This window comes from Peromyscus maniculatus, chromosome 15 (assembly GCF_049852395.1).
Source record: "Peromyscus maniculatus bairdii isolate BWxNUB_F1_BW_parent chromosome 15, HU_Pman_BW_mat_3.1, whole genome shotgun sequence".
Taxonomy (NCBI): domain Eukaryota; kingdom Metazoa; phylum Chordata; class Mammalia; order Rodentia; family Cricetidae; genus Peromyscus; species Peromyscus maniculatus.
This window is the reverse complement of record NC_134866.1, coordinates 79,488,468-79,506,272: the sequence shown is the minus strand read 5'-3', so window position 1 is coordinate 79,506,272 and position 17,805 is coordinate 79,488,468. Positions and strand designations below refer to the sequence as shown.

The 17,805-nt window shown below is 46.1% G+C and overlaps 1 protein-coding gene across 1 annotated transcript in view; it reads right to left on the bottom strand.

Annotated features, from left to right (window-relative positions):
- Nucleotides 1-17,805, bottom strand: part of Nln (neurolysin) — a 106,417-nt gene that overhangs the window by 58,409 nt on the left and 30,203 nt on the right. The window contains exons 2-3 of the mRNA XM_006982738.4: nt 6,704-6,966; nt 2,842-2,990 (exon numbers count right to left, since the gene is read on the bottom strand). Coding sequence (XP_006982800.1) covers nt 2,842-2,990; nt 6,704-6,966 — 412 coding nt within the window. The remainder of the gene's footprint in view (nt 1-2,841; nt 2,991-6,703; nt 6,967-17,805) is intronic.

Sequence of the window (17,805 nt, the reverse complement as noted above, 5' to 3'; positions counted from 1 at the left end):
GACAGGCAGTATGTAAGCCAGAATGCTTAGCTTAAGAGATCTGATGAGTTCAGTGTGGTCAGAGTAGTCTGTCTGTGGACCATCATTTCACCTTCTGTAGCCCTGGCTGTCCTAGGAACTCACTCTGTAGACCAGGCTGGCCTTGAACTCACAGAGATCTGCCTGCCTCTGCCTCTCAAGTGCTGGGATTTAAGGCGTGCGCCACCACCGCCAGCAATTTCACATTTCTATTCATTAATTTTAAGTGAAACAAAATAACAAGATAACATCTAGTATCTGGTTACTTTCTGGACAACTCAGTATTATAAGATTAGCTTCATCAAAGTAAGCCTGAAATCACTGACTCTGAAGTAATTATAACTGTCATTTCTGTAGCTTGTCTTCTGTGTCACAGTATGGCTGTCCTGTATCCTTTACAGTTTAGAACATTTGCGATATGTCTAATTTTGTCCTTATCTATAAATGGGATGATATTTATATTTTTAAAGCACCCACCTTGGTAGAAAACTGACATTAATAATTGTAGCTTTTAAAAAACACTGCCTATTTGTCCTGGAAGGTTTTTAAAAGTAACTACATTTACCTAATGCAATGAGTCTCAAAAACAAACACAATAGTTAGGCTTCATTACTCTGATACAGAACCTTAGCACACAGCAGAAGACGCTAAAAATATCCACACAGCAATCACCTAGTACGAGTAACTACTCAGTTAGAAGGAGGTGGTAACTTTGGAACCAAACCTGGAACATCTTACATTGTTTCAGTGAAGTCTAAACAAGCCAGCCCAACCCTGGCAGTGGTAGGGCACATCTTTAATCCCAGCACTAGGGAGGCAGAGGCAGGCAGATCTCTGTGAGTTTGAGGCCAGCCTGGGCTACCAAGTGAGTTCTAGGACAGCCAGAGAAAAAAACTCCTCAAAACAAAAAACAAACAAACCAACCCAAACCAGCCCAAGTAAACACACAAACTCCACGGATGCACTGGTGCCTAACAGGTCAGAAGGGCGCCAGCCCATGCTCCAGGTGTCATCTGCTCTCAAGTGGGGTGGAGATGGGCCCAACACAAAACGTAAAAGGAGGGCAGGGAATCCAATGTGACAACCTTCTGCATCCGGGCAACACCCGAGAGAGCCAGAGAGGGAGAAGAGTGAAGGAAAACTTTACTCCTAACAAGAACCTACTTACGAAGGTCTGGGAGTGCAGCTCAGTGGTAAGGTGCATGCCTGGCAGGGAGGCCAGGGTTTGACCCCTCGTGGTGCCAAAGGAGGGGGCAGTAATTTAGATAGTAAGGAATATCATAAACTTACTTTCATTTGTTATTTTCATAGTGCCAAAGAGGAACCGTATTGATGATTATCAACTACAGAGTGAAAAATGATCACGGGGCATGAGAAACTAGAGAGCATGCGCACTTCACACGCCAATCACAGCGGTATGTTCTGCCAGGAGCTACAAATTAAACAGCAGTTAACAACAAAAACCAAAACCTTATTTCAATTCTTGTCATAAAAAGAAAGTTTTTATATTTCTGACTTTGCAAAAAGAAACACGCATAATAAAACACAAATGTGAAATTTCAGACCTTTTCAACAGAATGCTGGGAAATGCCAGGAAAGTAAGGATTTGAAGCAAAGGCATGCTTATAATGCTGGCAGGCAAAGGCCCATCAGTGATGAGACATCAAAGGCATTCAAGGCAATTCACCTACAACACTCATTATGTGGGATTTCTCTGAGTCCTGGAAACGCTGAGGAGAAATGTAGGACAGCTTTGGCATATCAGCAGCATATAATCAACGCTGTTGTGGGATATTTGCACACTGTGTGAAGATGTATTGCTGTGATTGGTGTAATAAGAGCTGAACAGCCAATAGCTAGGCAGGAGGTATAGGTAGGACTTCTGGGCATAGAGAGGAATTAGGAGGAGATAATTGAGGGGTAGAGAGATGCCGAGACATGGAGAGGAAACAGGAGGTACAAGATGGGAGAGAGGTAAAAGCCACATGGTAGGACATAGATTAATATCAATGGATTAATTTAAGTTGTAAGAGCTAGTTAGGAACAAGCCTAAGCTATAGGCCGAGCTTTCATAATTAATGAGAGGACTCTGTGTCATTATTTGGGAGCTGGCTGGTGGAACAGAAAAAGACTTGTTACACAATACTAAAGATCAGAACACAAGATCCTCAGATAACAACCCAATTTCATTTGCATCTAATTGATTTGGTCTAATATAAGCCTTGCAATAGTTTGGAAAGTCAAAGAGGTTTCTCCACTGAGCTACCAAGTTCATAATGGCTTAAAAAAGCTTAGATTTATGGATGTGCACTTTCTACATTCAGTTTTTAATTCTAAGTGAATGCAATTAATAACTCGATATATATGCAACTGATATAAAACAACACTGGAAATAATTACTATAATTTCTGAAAACAAACTCTAGGAAAATTCAAGTACTTTTTACTCTTGATCAAAGGTTCTCACCTTTTCCTCTTGTATTAATAAAGGTTAAAGCCAGGGCCCTGTACATCCACACACCCGCTCTACATGATATGTACCCAGCCCCCAGGTTCTTACATCTAAAAAATTTGTACGTTTGTGTGTGCCTGTGTATGTGCATGCTGGTAGATGACGGTGGCTAGCAGAGGGTTTGGGTCTCCTGGAGCTAGAATCATAGGCAGCGTGTGAGCCACTCAGCGTGGGCGCTGGAAACCACGCGTGGCTGCAATGCGAGAGCAGCGAGCACTTTCTCCGGCGGAGCGTCCTCTGTGGCCCAGGTTATTCTCGCTACGCACTTTGTTCCTCTTCCTTTCCAAGGACTTACTCTCATTGACCACTTACTTGTAAATGAACAATTCTCTGAAATACATCTTCTCTCATGCTCATCTCAATATCAAAACGAGAAAGCCGTTTGTCTGCTTCCGTGCTCGCGGCCCGCACGTCTCTGTCAGGCGACACGTGCTGAGGGAAGTCCAGCATGGTCCTCTCCACTGTTGAGGAAGAAGAGACCGTGAACACGACAGGACCCGTCAAACCGACCGGAGGCCAAACATCTCGCTTTGAGATGCACAAACGCCGAGGAAATGTCCTCATTTCGTGCTCTCTGCAAAGGCTCTCAGTACTATCAAAAGCAGTCCCGGGTGCGGGAGTTGGCTGCTCACTTGGCATCACTGTGAACACGCTAAGGCTGTGCACTCGGCCCTGATAAAGCACATTCAGGGCATAATCGACTAACTGTGAATTACAAAGACACAGTTCCCGTACGTAGCTGCCATGATCTGGGGAGGGAGGGGCCTGGGCATGAAGATGGATGGCAGAGCCTGTGGGGTGTCAGTGAGAGGGATATCAGCTCAGAGGCAGCTCCTTCCCGAAGAGCTAGGACACTAGGCGGTCTGCTCTGGAGAGCAACTCTTGAAGAGGAAGGGTCTGCTGTGTTCCAGAAAAACAAGAGACTGAAAGCAGGGGACCCCGCCAGGGCACCGGATATTTACAAAACAAGCCAATCGATGCAGCAGGAAGGGGTTTATATAAATAAGCTCTTAATCATTTCCCCTATTACAGACTCCTTGCAGAGTCTAATCTAAATTATAGGCCCCACCCAAAATGCACACATCAAATAAAAAATTCTAGATAATTCTAGCTACATCCAGCAAGCAGCTGATGCTGTGGCTATGCCTGTTAAAGATGATGGTAATGGCCTGCTCTAATCTTCACTGTTAAGTCAGTTGTTGGCTTATACTTTAATTGGGCACAATTAATATTAAAGTCTGATACTAGTGAAGCAGCTGTAACTACAGACAGTGATAGCTATGGTCACACTGTGACAAGGGACACACCTTACTACCTTCAGTATTTGTTTGTTCTGAGATAGTCTCACTCTATAGTCCAGGCTGGCCTTGAACTATCATTCTCCTGCTTCAGCCTCCTAAGTGTTAGCATACAGGTATACCCTGCTATGTCCGGGCTTACCATCAGAATTCGGCCTGTTTTATAAACTGGTAAAAATTACCCAAACAATACAGAGTAGACACAGAGCCATCCTTTACTCAGGAAGGAACAGTGCAGGCAAATACAGCCACACTCACATCCGTCCTCTTCAAACACTGCTACCAGTAAAGCTACTAAAAACATGGCAGAAAGAGCAGAATAAATGCACAGTTTCTTCAATTAAGCCACACTCCCAGGCCTACAATACACATTTGTAAAAAATCAACTTCTGTAATTATATTTTAGCCCTTGACTTTGTGTGTGTGTGTGTGTGTGTGTGTGTATTTGGTAATTAAGGGAAAGGTGGCACAGATTAAAATTTCCATACATAGAGCACTGTTTTAGAGTTACAGGTAATAATATAGTTACAATTTTGGCTTACTAAAAAGCAATTAAAGTTTCTCACGAACCTAAATGGGTAACAACATAAAGTGCAGGAGCCTAAAACTGGAAACAATCCTGAACAATACACCGAAGACCATTTCCTTCCTTCCTTTACCACAGATCCTGGAAGCCGACTTCCCTTCCCCCTGCCAAGCTATAAACAATGCTTCTGTGCCCAGGGCGGACACCAGACGAGTAAGACTCACCGCTACTGTAGCACACCCCAGAACAGGCAGTTAAGAGAATTAGTTTTGAGAAGTCTACTCTCTCAGAGGCTTGATGGCTAACCGTAAAGATGAATTTATGGAGAGCAAGAACAAATATCGCAAACTTCTGTACACATTTAAAATATTCAGTACTGGGGAAACCCAGGACTCTGGAGAAGTCTTTAAATGAGTTTGTGCTCCTCCCCCTCACTGTTTTCCTTCCTTCCCAAACAAATGCACACGCTCTTAGGCTCACACACTAGCCTACTGAGGAAGAAACGAGAACAAACCTGTAAACCCTGCGAAACAGGGACCGGTGCTGGCCATGCCCGTGACTGACAGCAAGGACCAGGCAGACCTTCGCTCCGGAGTTTACAGTTAGGCCTTAGAAGATGCAGTAGCCACTAACCCGAGAGAAGAGCTTGGTGGGGGGATAGACATGGACGCCAATACAGAGAGAAGAGCGAATACCCGAGGCCTTACGACAGTGGTGTGCAGGGTAGGGAACGCTGGGTGACTAGGGGCTAGCAGAAGCTCAAGTCCCTAGAGCTGTGCTGGGTTTAGACGGCCTTCCAGTTTCCAGAACACACACAAGTGTTTATGATATCCAGTTTGCATATAGAATTTTTTTTTTTTTTTTTGGTTTTTTGAGACAGGGTTTCTCTGTGTAGCTTTGCGACTTTCCTGGAACTCGCTTTGTAGACCAGGCTGGCCTCCAACTCACAGAGATCTGCCTGCCTCTGCCTCCAGAGTGCTGGGATTAAAGGCGTGCGTGGTGACCGCCCGGTGCATATAGAATTTTATATGCACAATTTTTATACCTAATATACAATTATGTAATATACAAAATTTATATACATAATTTAAGTGAAGCCTGGGTACGCAGCCAAGGTTGTTTAGTCATACTTATCCTACAGAAATATGCCCAATTCTTAAGAAGTAATCAAAATGAATCTTCATTTGTATACGTCGAAGGACATGTTTAAAACAACACAGATGAAGACAGAGAAATGAATGAAGAAAAATCAACTATAAAGAGCCCGCCATTGAGACACTAATCACTGCGATGTGCTGAGCTGGAGGGCGTTGCGGAAGAGACTAACAATGAATCGGCTCACTGGCCTCCACAGCAGGTAGCCTCATCTAGTCAACTGAGGGCCGGACTGGAACAAAAAGTCAAGTGGAATTTTCTAGGAATTTTCTATGTCACACACAGCTCCTCCTGGGGCTTGGGACTGCAGGCCCATACTGCATAGCTTAGCCTTGCTACCTTCCACGCTTATGTGAGAGATCTCTCCACATCTGTGCATACACCCGACGGCTCTGCTTCCTGGAGACTCATGATAGATACAACATCATTAACACTGTCTTGTAGTTGTCCTTCTCTGTGTGTGTGTTTTTTCTGTTGTTGTTTTTGAGATGAGGTCTTGGTCTACAGCCATACCTAGCCTTATACTTACTACACAACACTAGCTGGCCTTAAACTCTCAGCAATCCTCCTGCCTCAGTCTCCCAAAGGCTAGGATCACAGGTTCCTTCTGTATGCTTTTCTCCTATGCTGTGATATACTCTTTCTAGCCATGATTTTAATGGCTACGGGGAGTTACAAAGGATGGATGTTTCATCATTTATCTAGCTACCACGCCGTGTCTCTAATTCTACAATGACGTGATTATCAGCTGCCATTTAGAGCTTGTGTGGGAGCCTGTGTTATGAAACAGTACCTATTTACACATTAATTTGTATAGGAATCCCGCCGTTGTTATTTCATTGGAATGAATTTCTAGATGCAGGATTTCTGGGTGTGGGTACGAGACTCTTGGTAGTTCTGATGTGCAGAAAAGAGAATGCATACCGTGCGGGGTGAGAGAGTGCACCGTGCAGGGTGAGGAGTGTGCACACTGTACAGGGTGAGGTGAGAGAGTGCACACTGCAGGGTGAGGAGTGTACACACCGTGCAGCACCTCATGAGGCTCACAGACCTTAGTTAATTTAATTCTCGGCAATAACCAGCCCTGCGTGAGAGTTAATTTCTTGTAAAGTGGATAACTGACTGTCCGGACAAGAAGGGTAAAATGGCTGTAGATTCTGCAAAAGGACACCCGGGTGCTCACATCTCCACCCACCTATGTACTTGACTTCCACATCGGCCAGCACCTGCAAACAGTTCTCGTAAGTTACGTCCTTCAGGTCGATCGTCCCCACAGCGTCGTACACCTGCTTGGTCTGTGTGATGAGCTCTTCTGTCCTCGTCCTGATCTGCTCTGGAGAGAGGTCCCATCTCAGCACGTTCCTGCCAGCAGCGATGGCGTAGGAAGACGCAGCCTGAAGCGGAGACACCAGCTCTCTTCCCAACGTCATTCTGAGCAGAATCCGGGAACCACCAGCTCTAAAAAGAATTGGGAAAAAAGAATAGAAGTTAAGGACTTCTGTTGGCCAGAGGTTAAATATAAACATATAATGAAATGAGATAGCAGGAAAGAACTTTTCAAAAAAGAAACAACCCTTTCCTAAAGGAAAAATAATGAGTGAAAATGTTCTTTATTTTCTTGCATAATTACAGTTTTAGTGGAATTTTTACTATGCAGACATGGACTTGAATATATGAAATCATACGAAAGAAAGATAGCTGTCCTTTAAACACTAAACTAATTGGGGCTGGAGAGATGGCTTGGTAGTTAAGAGCACTGGCTGCTCTACTAGGGGGCATGGGTTCAATTCCCACCACTCACATGGCAGCTCACAACTGTCTGTAACTCTAGTTCCAGGGGATCCAACATCCTCACACAGACATACATGTAATCAAAACACCAATAAAATAAATAAATAATTTAAAATTAAACTAATCTCTCCTGTGCAAGTTTCTATCTACTGTGTACATAGATTTTTTTTAATTACAGGTTTTGCTAAAGAACATTACAAATATTCTTTTCATGTAAGATATCAATCTCCCCCACGATTTTATATAAATAAAAATAGTAATTTGTATCTGATATATATATATCACACTGTAATAAAAAAACTGTCAGTAAAGAGACCAGCCCTTATTCTGCTAGATATCCCAACTAAAGATAGTGACACTTCGCTTGTACGTATACCTCCTTTTCTCTTCTCCCCAACTTCAACCCTTGCCCCAACTCTACAGCTTAGAAATGAAAAACATCCTATTTAGTAGCTAACAATTACATAGTGAATGTTTTGGCCCTGATCCTTTGAAGACACATCCTGTGGTCACTCTTAGTCTACTGAAGAAAAAAAAAACATGAGCAGATGAAGTAATTTGCCCAAGGCCACTCAGCTAGTCAGTCAGTGAGAGCTAGGACTAGACCAGGCAGCAAGCTTAACCCCTCTTAGCTCACAAGATCCACAAACAGCCTTGAGGGAAGCAGGGCGTTATTCCCTGTTAACTGGAGAGGTAACTGAGGCCCAGAGGCTAACATACATGTTTAAGGCCATCTGCCCAACAGAACACATACTACATGTGCAGCCACTGTGAGGGGCACTGAGGGTGAAATCTGATCACCAGGCCCTGATGGTCTGATAAGGAACAAAAGCCACAGCAATAAATGAAATTTATTTATTACACTGCTTTGTGACGAGCACTACGATAGGTAGGCAGAGGGGACTCTGGAAGACTCCAGAGGGGATACCTAGTCTGGAAGATGGTGTGAAAACCAAGGTCCTAGAACAATGAACAAGTCAAACTATCTGAAGTCCAGAGAACCTGTGACGAGAAGGCTGAAGATAAGGAGGAAGCAGCCGGAGCAGCCAGCGCCTTAGGAGCCAACAGAAGCTCTGAACCTTGTTCTGTGGCTCAGGTCGGTCTGCTTTGGCTGCTCCTGTCTTTCCTGCAGCACTGGAGATTGAGACCTGGACCGAATGCACGGAAGATGAGTGCTGTCCCGAGTCCTACCCCAGCCCTGCTCTCAAACTTACTCTGAAACTAAGAAAGCCACCCACGGGCCTTCATGAGGTGAGAGACCCGACAAGCTTTCTATCTGAGAGAATTCTCCATTTCTCCAAATGACAAAGGGACCCTGAACTAGAAAACGGGAGAACTAGAGTGATGTAAAATCGAGGTAGAGATGATACAATTCTTCTTGGTATGAAGAGCGGGGGGAAGACTCGAGGGAGACACTTGTGCTTCAGGCAGCGCATGACAAGGGACTTGTGGGGAAGGAAGAGACAGAAGCTGGGTGATGTCTGAAGTGGCAGGAAGTTGATACTGAAGGTAACGGAGCCAAAGCATGGAGTGAGGAGAGGAGAATGCCCCGGCCCTAACTCCATCAATCAGTGAGGTGAAGGAAAGCAGCCCAAGAGGGGTCGAGGAAGCCAGGAAAGTGAGCAACGAGACAAGAAGTATGTCTGCCACAGTCAACCAAGTGGACGGCAAGAGGGTCAGTGTCGCTAACTAAAGGAAGGAAGGCAGTTCACGGATTTGGCCGGAGCCATGATCTGGGAGTGCTGGGGTGACCCTGGAGAAGGGGAGAATGGGGAGATGATCTGGGAGTGCTGGGGTGACCCTGGAGAAGGGGGAGATGATCTGGGAGTGCTGGGGTGACCCTGGATAAGGGGGAGATGATCTGGGAGTGCTGGGGTGACCCTGGAGAAGGGGAGAAGGGGGAGATGATCTGGGAGTGCTGGGGTGACCCTGGAGAAGGGGGAGATGATCTGGGAGTGCTGGGGTGACCCTGGAGAAGGGGAGAAGGGGGAGATGATCTGGGAGTGCTGGGGTGACCCTGGAGAAGGGGGAGATGATCTGGGAGTGCTGGGGTGACCCTGGAGAAGGGGGAGATGATCTGGGAGTGCTGGGGTGACCCTGGAGAAGGGGAGAAGGGGGAGATGATCTGGGAGTGCTGGGGTGACCCTGGAGAAGGGGGAGATGATCTGGGAGTGCTGGGGTGACCCTGGAGAAGGGGAGAAGGGGGAGATGATCTGGGAGTGCTGGGGTGACCCTGGAGAAGGGGGAGATGATCTGGGAGTGCTGGGGTGACCCTGGAGAAGGGGGAGAAGGGGGGAGCACACCTACAGATGTGGCTAGGAAAGCAAGGTGAGCAAGAGGCCGAAAGGCCCAAGCACAGAAGAGCTAGGATGAGGACGGGGGAGACCCGAACACTGCCTCACCTTCTCACAGTGTTTGTGTGAAACTGGCTGAGGCACACTCAAGGTTGGCACTCTATTTTTTGGTATATTTTCACACACACATACACCCTTTTTTCAAGACAGGGTTTTCCTGCGTAGCCTTGGCTGTCCTGGAACTCACTCTGTAGACCAGGCTGGCCTCAAATTCAGAGATCCACCTGCCTCTACCTCCTGAGTGCTGGGATTAAAGGCATGTGCCACCATACTGCACAGCTACATTTCTTTTGTAGAATAATATCAGTAGAATAAGATTAAGACTGTTCCAAAACCTGCCCATATGTATTAAGGTGTAATTTAAATATTTATCTAATTAAATGTATTGAAATAAAGAACCTGTTTTGTTTTTTTCTGAGATAAAATGTTTAAAAACATTTAAATAGGTAGTCACTGAAACATCAATAACAAAAACTGCCCAATGTAAAAAATTGTGTAAGAAATATAAAAATTTAGACAGCCCCTGAATTCATATTATTTAACGTGTCATTAAATTCTCATTCCTTCAAAAAAATTAACAGGGGAAATCAAAGATGCAGTTTAGGCTCAGGAACTAAGTGTGTCCACGGCTCCTGAGGAGGATCCAAGCTGGGTTCTCCCAGTAGCCATGTTGGGCAGATCATGACTGCTTGTGACTCCACCTCCAGGGGATCTGATGCCCTCTTCGGGATTCTGTGGGCACTGCACTCAGGTGCACACCCCCCTCACCCCAAACTCACAGATATACATATAATTAAGAAACAAAACAACAGCCGGGCAGTGATGGTGCCCGCCTTTAATCCCAGCACTCAGGAGGCAGAGCCAGGTGGATCTCTGTGAGTTCGAGGCCAACCTGGTCTAGAGAGCGAGATCCAGGACAGGCACCAAAACTTCACAGAGAAACCCTGTTTTGAAAAACAAACAAACAAACAAACAAAAAACAAGATAATAAATCTGAAAAAATGTGACTTATAGTATATGCAAATGGAAGAGTGAGAAATAAGAATCCAAGACCTTACAGACCTAAAAGGCCTTAGTCTCAGAGCAGAGATCTGAACTGATGTTTAAAAAAGGAATCTTTTTATGATTTTACTTGGAATCAAAATGTTCCATCAATTAAAAGATATACATAACACAAGGTCCCTATGGCTTCGCAGGAGAATGGGACATAAAACACAGGCAGGGCTGCCGGGCGGTGGTGGCGCACGCCTTTAATCCCAGCACTCGGGAGGCAGAGCCAGGCGGATCTCTGTGAGTTCGAGGCCAGCCTGGTCTCCAAAGCGAGTTCCAGGAAAGGCGCAAAGCTACACAGAGAAACCCTGTCTCGAAAAACCAAAAAAAAAAAAAAAAAAAAAAACACAGGCAGGGCAGTTTTAGAGAAAAGAAACTCCAGTCTTCGTACAACTAATAGGACAGGCAGAATGGTAGTAGTGATGAGACAGTAAAAATGAGAAATCGGACTTTAAGAATTCAATGGCGGCCGGGCGTTGGTGGCGCACGCCTTTAATCCCAGCACTCGGGAGGCAGAGCCAGGCGGATCTCTGTGAGCTCGAGGCCAGCCTGGGCTACCAAGTGAGCTCCAGGAAAGGCGCAAAGCTACACAGAGAAACCCTGTCTCGAAAAACCAAAAAAAAAAAAAAAAAAAAAAAAAAGAAAGAATTCAATGGCGCTGGGAGTGGTGGCGCACGCCTTTAACCCCAGCACTTGGGAGGCAGAGGCAGGCGGATCTCTGTGAGTTCAAGGCCAGCCTGGTCTAGCAATCAAGTTCCAGGGCAGCCAGGGCTGTTGCACAGAGAAACTCTGTCTTGAAAAACATAACAAAACAAAAAAGATTCAATGGCTGGGGCGGAAGAGATGGATCAGCAGTTAAGAACACTTCCTGCTCTTCCAGAGAACCCACACAGAATTCCCATCGCTCATGCCAGGTGGCTCCCAACTGCCTGTAACTCCAGTTCCAGGAAATCCTGCACCTCTGGTCCCTGAGGGCACAACATGCACACCCACGTGCACACACTCCACAAATAAACAAATAAACAAGTAAATCTTCAAGATAAAATGAACTCAGAAGCAAAGCAGTATGAGCTGCAGGGAATTTCCCTTCAATATTTGGCTCACGTAAGTTAGCTGCAGAGCAGAAATGACTGAGTCCAGTCTGGATCGACTGTGTGAACGCTGGAGTCGGCAGCCTCTTGGCTGGACCTGGGAGTAGAAGACCAAACCAGAAACCAGTCTTTAAAAACGGAGGGGACCACCACCTTGTTGGAAGAGGACAGCAAACACAGGCTACAGAATGGCAAAGCCAGACTGGGAACCTCCAATGGCTTCTTTATCTCTGGGGATCAACCCAAGGCCCTGTGCGTGCGTGCATGCATGTTCTACAATGCTGGAGACTTTAGTCTGGAGTGGTACTGCAGGCCGATGTGCATGCTGGTGTGTGTGTGTGTGTGTGTGTGTGTGTGTGTGTGTGTGTGTGTGTGTGTGTGTGTGTGTTCGTTCTGCAGGAGTTTTACAATGCTGGAGACTTTAGTCTGGAGTGGTACTGCAGGCCGATGTGGCAGCTCCCCAGGCCGACTGGGGAGCAAGGGCAGCCATGCCCCTTATTTGTAGTGTATGTGTGGAAAGGAGAAAGACAGAGGGGGATATATTCTCTTCACGGCCAGGTAGATTCTCGTAACGGCCAGAAAAGGAAGGCGGAGCCGCAGCGGCCTACGACAAAGCTGGGCTTTCTTTTCCACGGGAGACAGCAATGGTGAAGTCCAGAGCACGCCGCGGTCAGATGTGCCCGGGCTTCTTGCCATCCATCTTGCCCTTAGCTAGCTACACACTTTTTCTTCGTTACTCACAGTGTTACATGATTTGTAACTTCCTGAAAACTGACCTAAGTTCTCTGAAAAACTTGGCCAGTATTTCCTCCCCATGCATCCAAACCTCATAGTCCAAGTTGTTTTAGGGTGACTGCCCTTAACCGTAGCATGAGCCTACGGGTGGCTGTGAGAAATGGTCCTATTTGCAGCCCCTGAAGTGGAGGAAGTCTGTGACCCTGACTCTAGCTGGCAGCTGTCCTGGGAGAAAGAGTAGGGTGTGATTTACAATGAGATAAACTCGGTGAGTGGTCAAGGGAGGAAACTAAATATTTAATGGTGTCACTGAGCCTCTAGATCAACTGACTCTGAAGCCTGACCCAGAGCCAGACTTTCCAGTTGTGAGTCAATAAATCCAGTCTATTCTTTAAGACAGCTGAAGTCTTAGAGGGTTAGATTTCTGGGCTTCATACAGAATCCCAACTGGTAAAGGAAGAAAAAAATGAAGGAGGAGGAGAAGGAGAAGCAGTAGTAGTGGTATAGTAGCAGCAGCAGCAGCAGCAGCAGCAGCACAGCAGTGGTAGTATTGTAGTAGTCATAGTGTAGAGGCCAGGGTATAAGTGAAGGACTGGACAAGGGGGTTTTACAGGCTGGTTGTTGGGCCCACACAGGAAGTTCACTGTGGACTTTAACTTTCTAACATAATTATCCCCTGCAAGTCCTCGTGGATACAGTGAGCAGAGGACTCTGAGAAAGGGTCAGCTGCGGCCAAGACTGACTGCTTCCTTGTACAGCTGGAAAGGCTGGCCTTGGGGCTGCTGGTCCAGGGACAGCAGATGGGAGCATGCTCTCTGAAACAGAGGATTTCTGCTCTGCCCCTGTTCTTAGAACAAGTCAGTAACTGTGGACACATTTTCAGTATTGTTAAATAGCTTTCAAATAAAATGACATCAGATGTTTTCCCTTACTTCCAAATGCTTATCAAAGGCTGTGGTCTGGTTGTGTCGCATCTGCCCTTAAGGCCCTTAAACAGAGAATGTCAGTGCTCCCATCCGGCCAAAGGGACACAACCTTGCACAGTCTCCACTGCAACTAACGAAAGCTGCCCGTTCTTTGACATCATGGTTTTCCCCGAATTCAGGGGACCGGAAAGAGGAAATCAGGATGCTACAGCCAACAGAATGTAGTAAGCATTTTACCTTATGATCCTTTGAAATGTTCCTTTCTTTAGTGCATGTGTGCAGGCCCTTGAGGCCATGGCACACACATGGAAATCAGAAGACAACCTTCCAGAGGCTGTCGCCTCCCACCTTGCTGAGGTGAGTCTCTCTGGGTGCTTCTGCTGCTGCAGCTCTGCATGCCATGAGTGTCCCCACTGTGTCCCCTCCCTCCACAGAAGTACTGGGATTACAGACGCACACCCCGGCATTCAGACTCCCACATGGGTGCCAGGGACTGAACTTGGTTGGGCTTGTACTCAGCAAGCACTTTTACCTGCTCAACTATCTTGTTGGTCAGATAATCTTTTTCTTACCCTGGATTTTATCTTAGGATTCCAGAGAAGGCAACAGAGATGGGTGGTTTCCCAACACTCTAAACATTTGCCCTGACTAGTGTCTCTTTGAATCATCTCTGCTCTTCCTCTCCTGTCTTCGCCTCTATCCCTCTTCTTTCCCTATGTTACATTTCCAAGTTCTTTCTACATTTTGGATGCCAGTATACTAATTTCCTTTGCTCTTCAGCACCTTTGTGGCATTGGAGAGATGCGCCTAGGTGGGCAACAGCACATTTGTGCCATTCTGGGCAACTGGGTTTTTCTCATTTTGAGACTCTAGTGAGAACTTTTGACCTTTGCCCCTAAGGCCTACAACAGTTGAAGGCAGGAGGCACAGCACGAACCCATGCTGCTCAATGGGAGTTACTAAGTACACGATCTGAAAACTACATTAGACAAGTCAGAACCCTATCTTCTAAGTTAAACATTTCTTCCCTTCTGCAGAACTCCAGCAGGCCCTTTACCACTGCTCTCCTCCTCCACTGTCTCCTTTTCCTCACGGGACTTTAAAAAACTGTGTGACCCTTTAACCAGGAAATAACAGAGTACCACAGTGGGACTGACAGGAAGGAGCATGTGTGAGGGCTAGGATCTCCTGTGTCCATCGAACCAAGGAAGAGCTCGGGCAAAGGAGGGAAGACAGATGACCTGGACAGGCTCACACACAGGACCGATGAGCACACCACAGTTATTCTGAGTTAATACTGTAAGACGTCTTGTGGACTGTACTTTGAGGAAAGTTCTGACCTGCTGGGTTCAGTAGCCTCTGAAGCATGTTGAAGGCCCAGCTGTTCTTCCTGCCCAGGCTTCTTTGGTACCGTATTTCCCAAACCTCAGCATCTGTCACCTTGCTTGGGAACCCTTCACTCCAGACATTATCATCAACCTGCTCAGGTACCGGACAGTTGTCTTGTACTGTAAACCAGACTGGGATTTTCTCAAGCATCTCATTACTTCACACAGTGCCCATCACACACGTGGAATGAGCCAGCATTGATAAAACCAAGAAACAACAGCAACACTGCATCTTCCTTCATTTATACAGGGAAATATTTTTCCTGGAGCCAGGACCACATCAAAAGCCCATGTAAAATGCTACAATGCCCACATCACTATGATATACATTCCCCTAAAGTGTTCCTGGATTGTATTACATGGTATGTGTATTTCCTGAAAATGGACCCCATTCTTTGAAAGAGTTGGAAAATACTTGTAGTTTTTGCCAAGTGTTTCTCTGTAGACTCGGGGTAAGGTCTGCATTCAATCAAGCCCTCCGCACTCCGGAAGAGCTGTTATGGTTAGTCATTTCTGGCCTGGCTGTTCTGTCAGTACCCCTTTAATCCTGATTTTACTGTTCCTGGAGCTCTCCTTTCCACCCATTGCTCTGACTGGATTATCTGTCTTTACAGTTCAGCGGGCCATAACTCAAGCCTAGGCTCCTTCCATAACACAGGACTCTTTAACCTTTATTTTAATTCTTTGGTTTTAAAGACAGGTTCTCACTGCAGCCCACCCAAGTTTCAGACTTGCGGTTGTCCTGCTCAGCTTCCTGAGGTGATGGAATTACTGGCCTGGGCTCCTTTATTTTTGAGTTCTCCAGTTCCAGACAGAGCCCAGCCCCGCACCTCCCGAGGCTCACCTACTCAACCCACTTCCTTCAGAAGCCTGCAGCCAGCCGGGGCACCTTCCACGGTACTCCTGCGGTCCAGTACAGGAGTCACCCACTGCTGTTTAAACGGAGAGTACCACAAAAGGAACAGCTGCAGGAAAACACATCAAATACTCAGCAGCCACTTGTAACGAGTGGACACCACAATGGACAGTACTGGCAGCATTTCCACCCAGTGGCCAGGTCCCATGAACAGCCCAGTCTAGACCGTCTCAGTCCTGAAATGCTACCTGCCCGTGTATGGCACGTCTAACGGCCTTGACTGTGTTATCCCAAGGCTACAGCTTCCTATCCAGCTCTGTGCCTTCTCTGGAAGGAAAAAGGGCAGAGGAAGAATAGATCCCTAGTGGCAGGCAGTGTTAACCCCCCACCCACTCCTCACAGTGCTGGGAAATAAGAATGAAGGTTGCTTTCAAGAACATGGGGCGAGGAAAAGACGCGAGTCCTTGCTGGGAGCAGCAGGGCTGGGCACTGACAGCACAACTGGACCAGACATATCAGCCAAGCACTTCGGAGAACGGGTCCTTTTCCAGGACGTGTGTAAAGACCATGCAATGACATAAAGACCAGCAGCTCTGTGAAAGGGCAGCAAACGAGTGCTGTACGGATGTGGGAGTTACGGTGTTTCACACCACTTGATTTTCCTAAGAGATTACTTACTGGGCGGTGGTGGCGCACGCCTTTAATCCCAGCACTCGGGGAGGCAGAGGCAGGCGGATCTCTGTGAGTTCGAGACCAGCCTGGTCTACAGAGTGAGTTCCAGAAAAGGCGCAAAGCTACACAGAGAAACCGTGTCTCGAAAAAAACAAAAAAAAAAAAAACACAAAAAACAAACAAACAAACAAAAAAGAGAGATTACTTACATCTTATGCCCTTAATTTTAAAGATTTAATTGAAAAAAATGAAGACCACACACACACACACACACACACACACACACACACACTGAACTGTCCTAATTAGGCAGAAGAGGGGGTTGGATCCCCTGTCGCTCTCTGCAGGAACAGCACACGCCTCTGAATCACCTCTCTTTTCTCTTGGAATTTTTATTATTTATTTATTTATTTATTTATTTATTTATTTATTTATTTATTTATTTATTTATTTATTTATTTATTTATTTATTTATTTATTTGAAATAAGGTGGCCTGGAACTTGCTATGTAGAACAGGCCAGCTCAGAACTCACAAAGATCCACCCTCCTAGGCCTTGCCTGCTAGGATTAAAGGCATGCACCATTACACCCCAGAGACTAAAAATTTTGTTTGAAAACTTTTTAACATTATGTGTCTGTGTGTGCTTGAGGGTGGGCTTATTCATGTGAGTGATTATACTCTTAATTTTTAAAATGAGAGTTAATCTCACTTTTAACTGTGCTTACCAAAATAGATTAAGTTAGAAAAATTTACCTGATAGTTCTTGGTACTTCACTTCAGCACAACAAATGTGTGTAAACCTACTACTTTCTCTCTACTCACCCCCCAAAATATTTGTGTGTGTGTGTGGGGGGGGGATGGGGAGAGAAGAAGGGGTAGAAGAAGAGAGAGGGAGAGGAAGAGGGAGAGAGAGAAAACATCACACTGTAGAGGGTAACTTGGTAACTTGTAGAGGTTGGTTCTCTCCTTCCACCATGTGGGTCTTGGGGTTCAAACTCAGGTCATGAGGCTTGGTGGCAAGCGCCTTTATCCTGAGCCATCTCACCTGCCCCTTGCACCTGTGAATGCCCCTTCATGTCACACATTCTGTCCCTGCCCCCAGTGCTTTGCACTCTAGCTGGTGAAGCTCTTTCTCCAACACTCAAACTTCCCTTCACCCCAACTGTAGCACAGAGCACTGCATTTTCCACTCTGTCCCAACAGAAATTTGCTGCTACGGTTTGGATTAACTGTTGTTCTTTGTGTCTTGAGACAGGGTCTCTCTATGTAGTCCAGGCTAGCCGGGAAGTGCTGTATTGCCCAGGCTGGCATCAGATTCATATTCCTGCCTTAGCCTTCCAAAAGCCCTTACAATCCCCAAGAGGGATTCAGGCATGTGCCATCTTGCCAGGCTACAGCTTGGGTCTTAAATATCGCCCTAAACTAAAGGTTT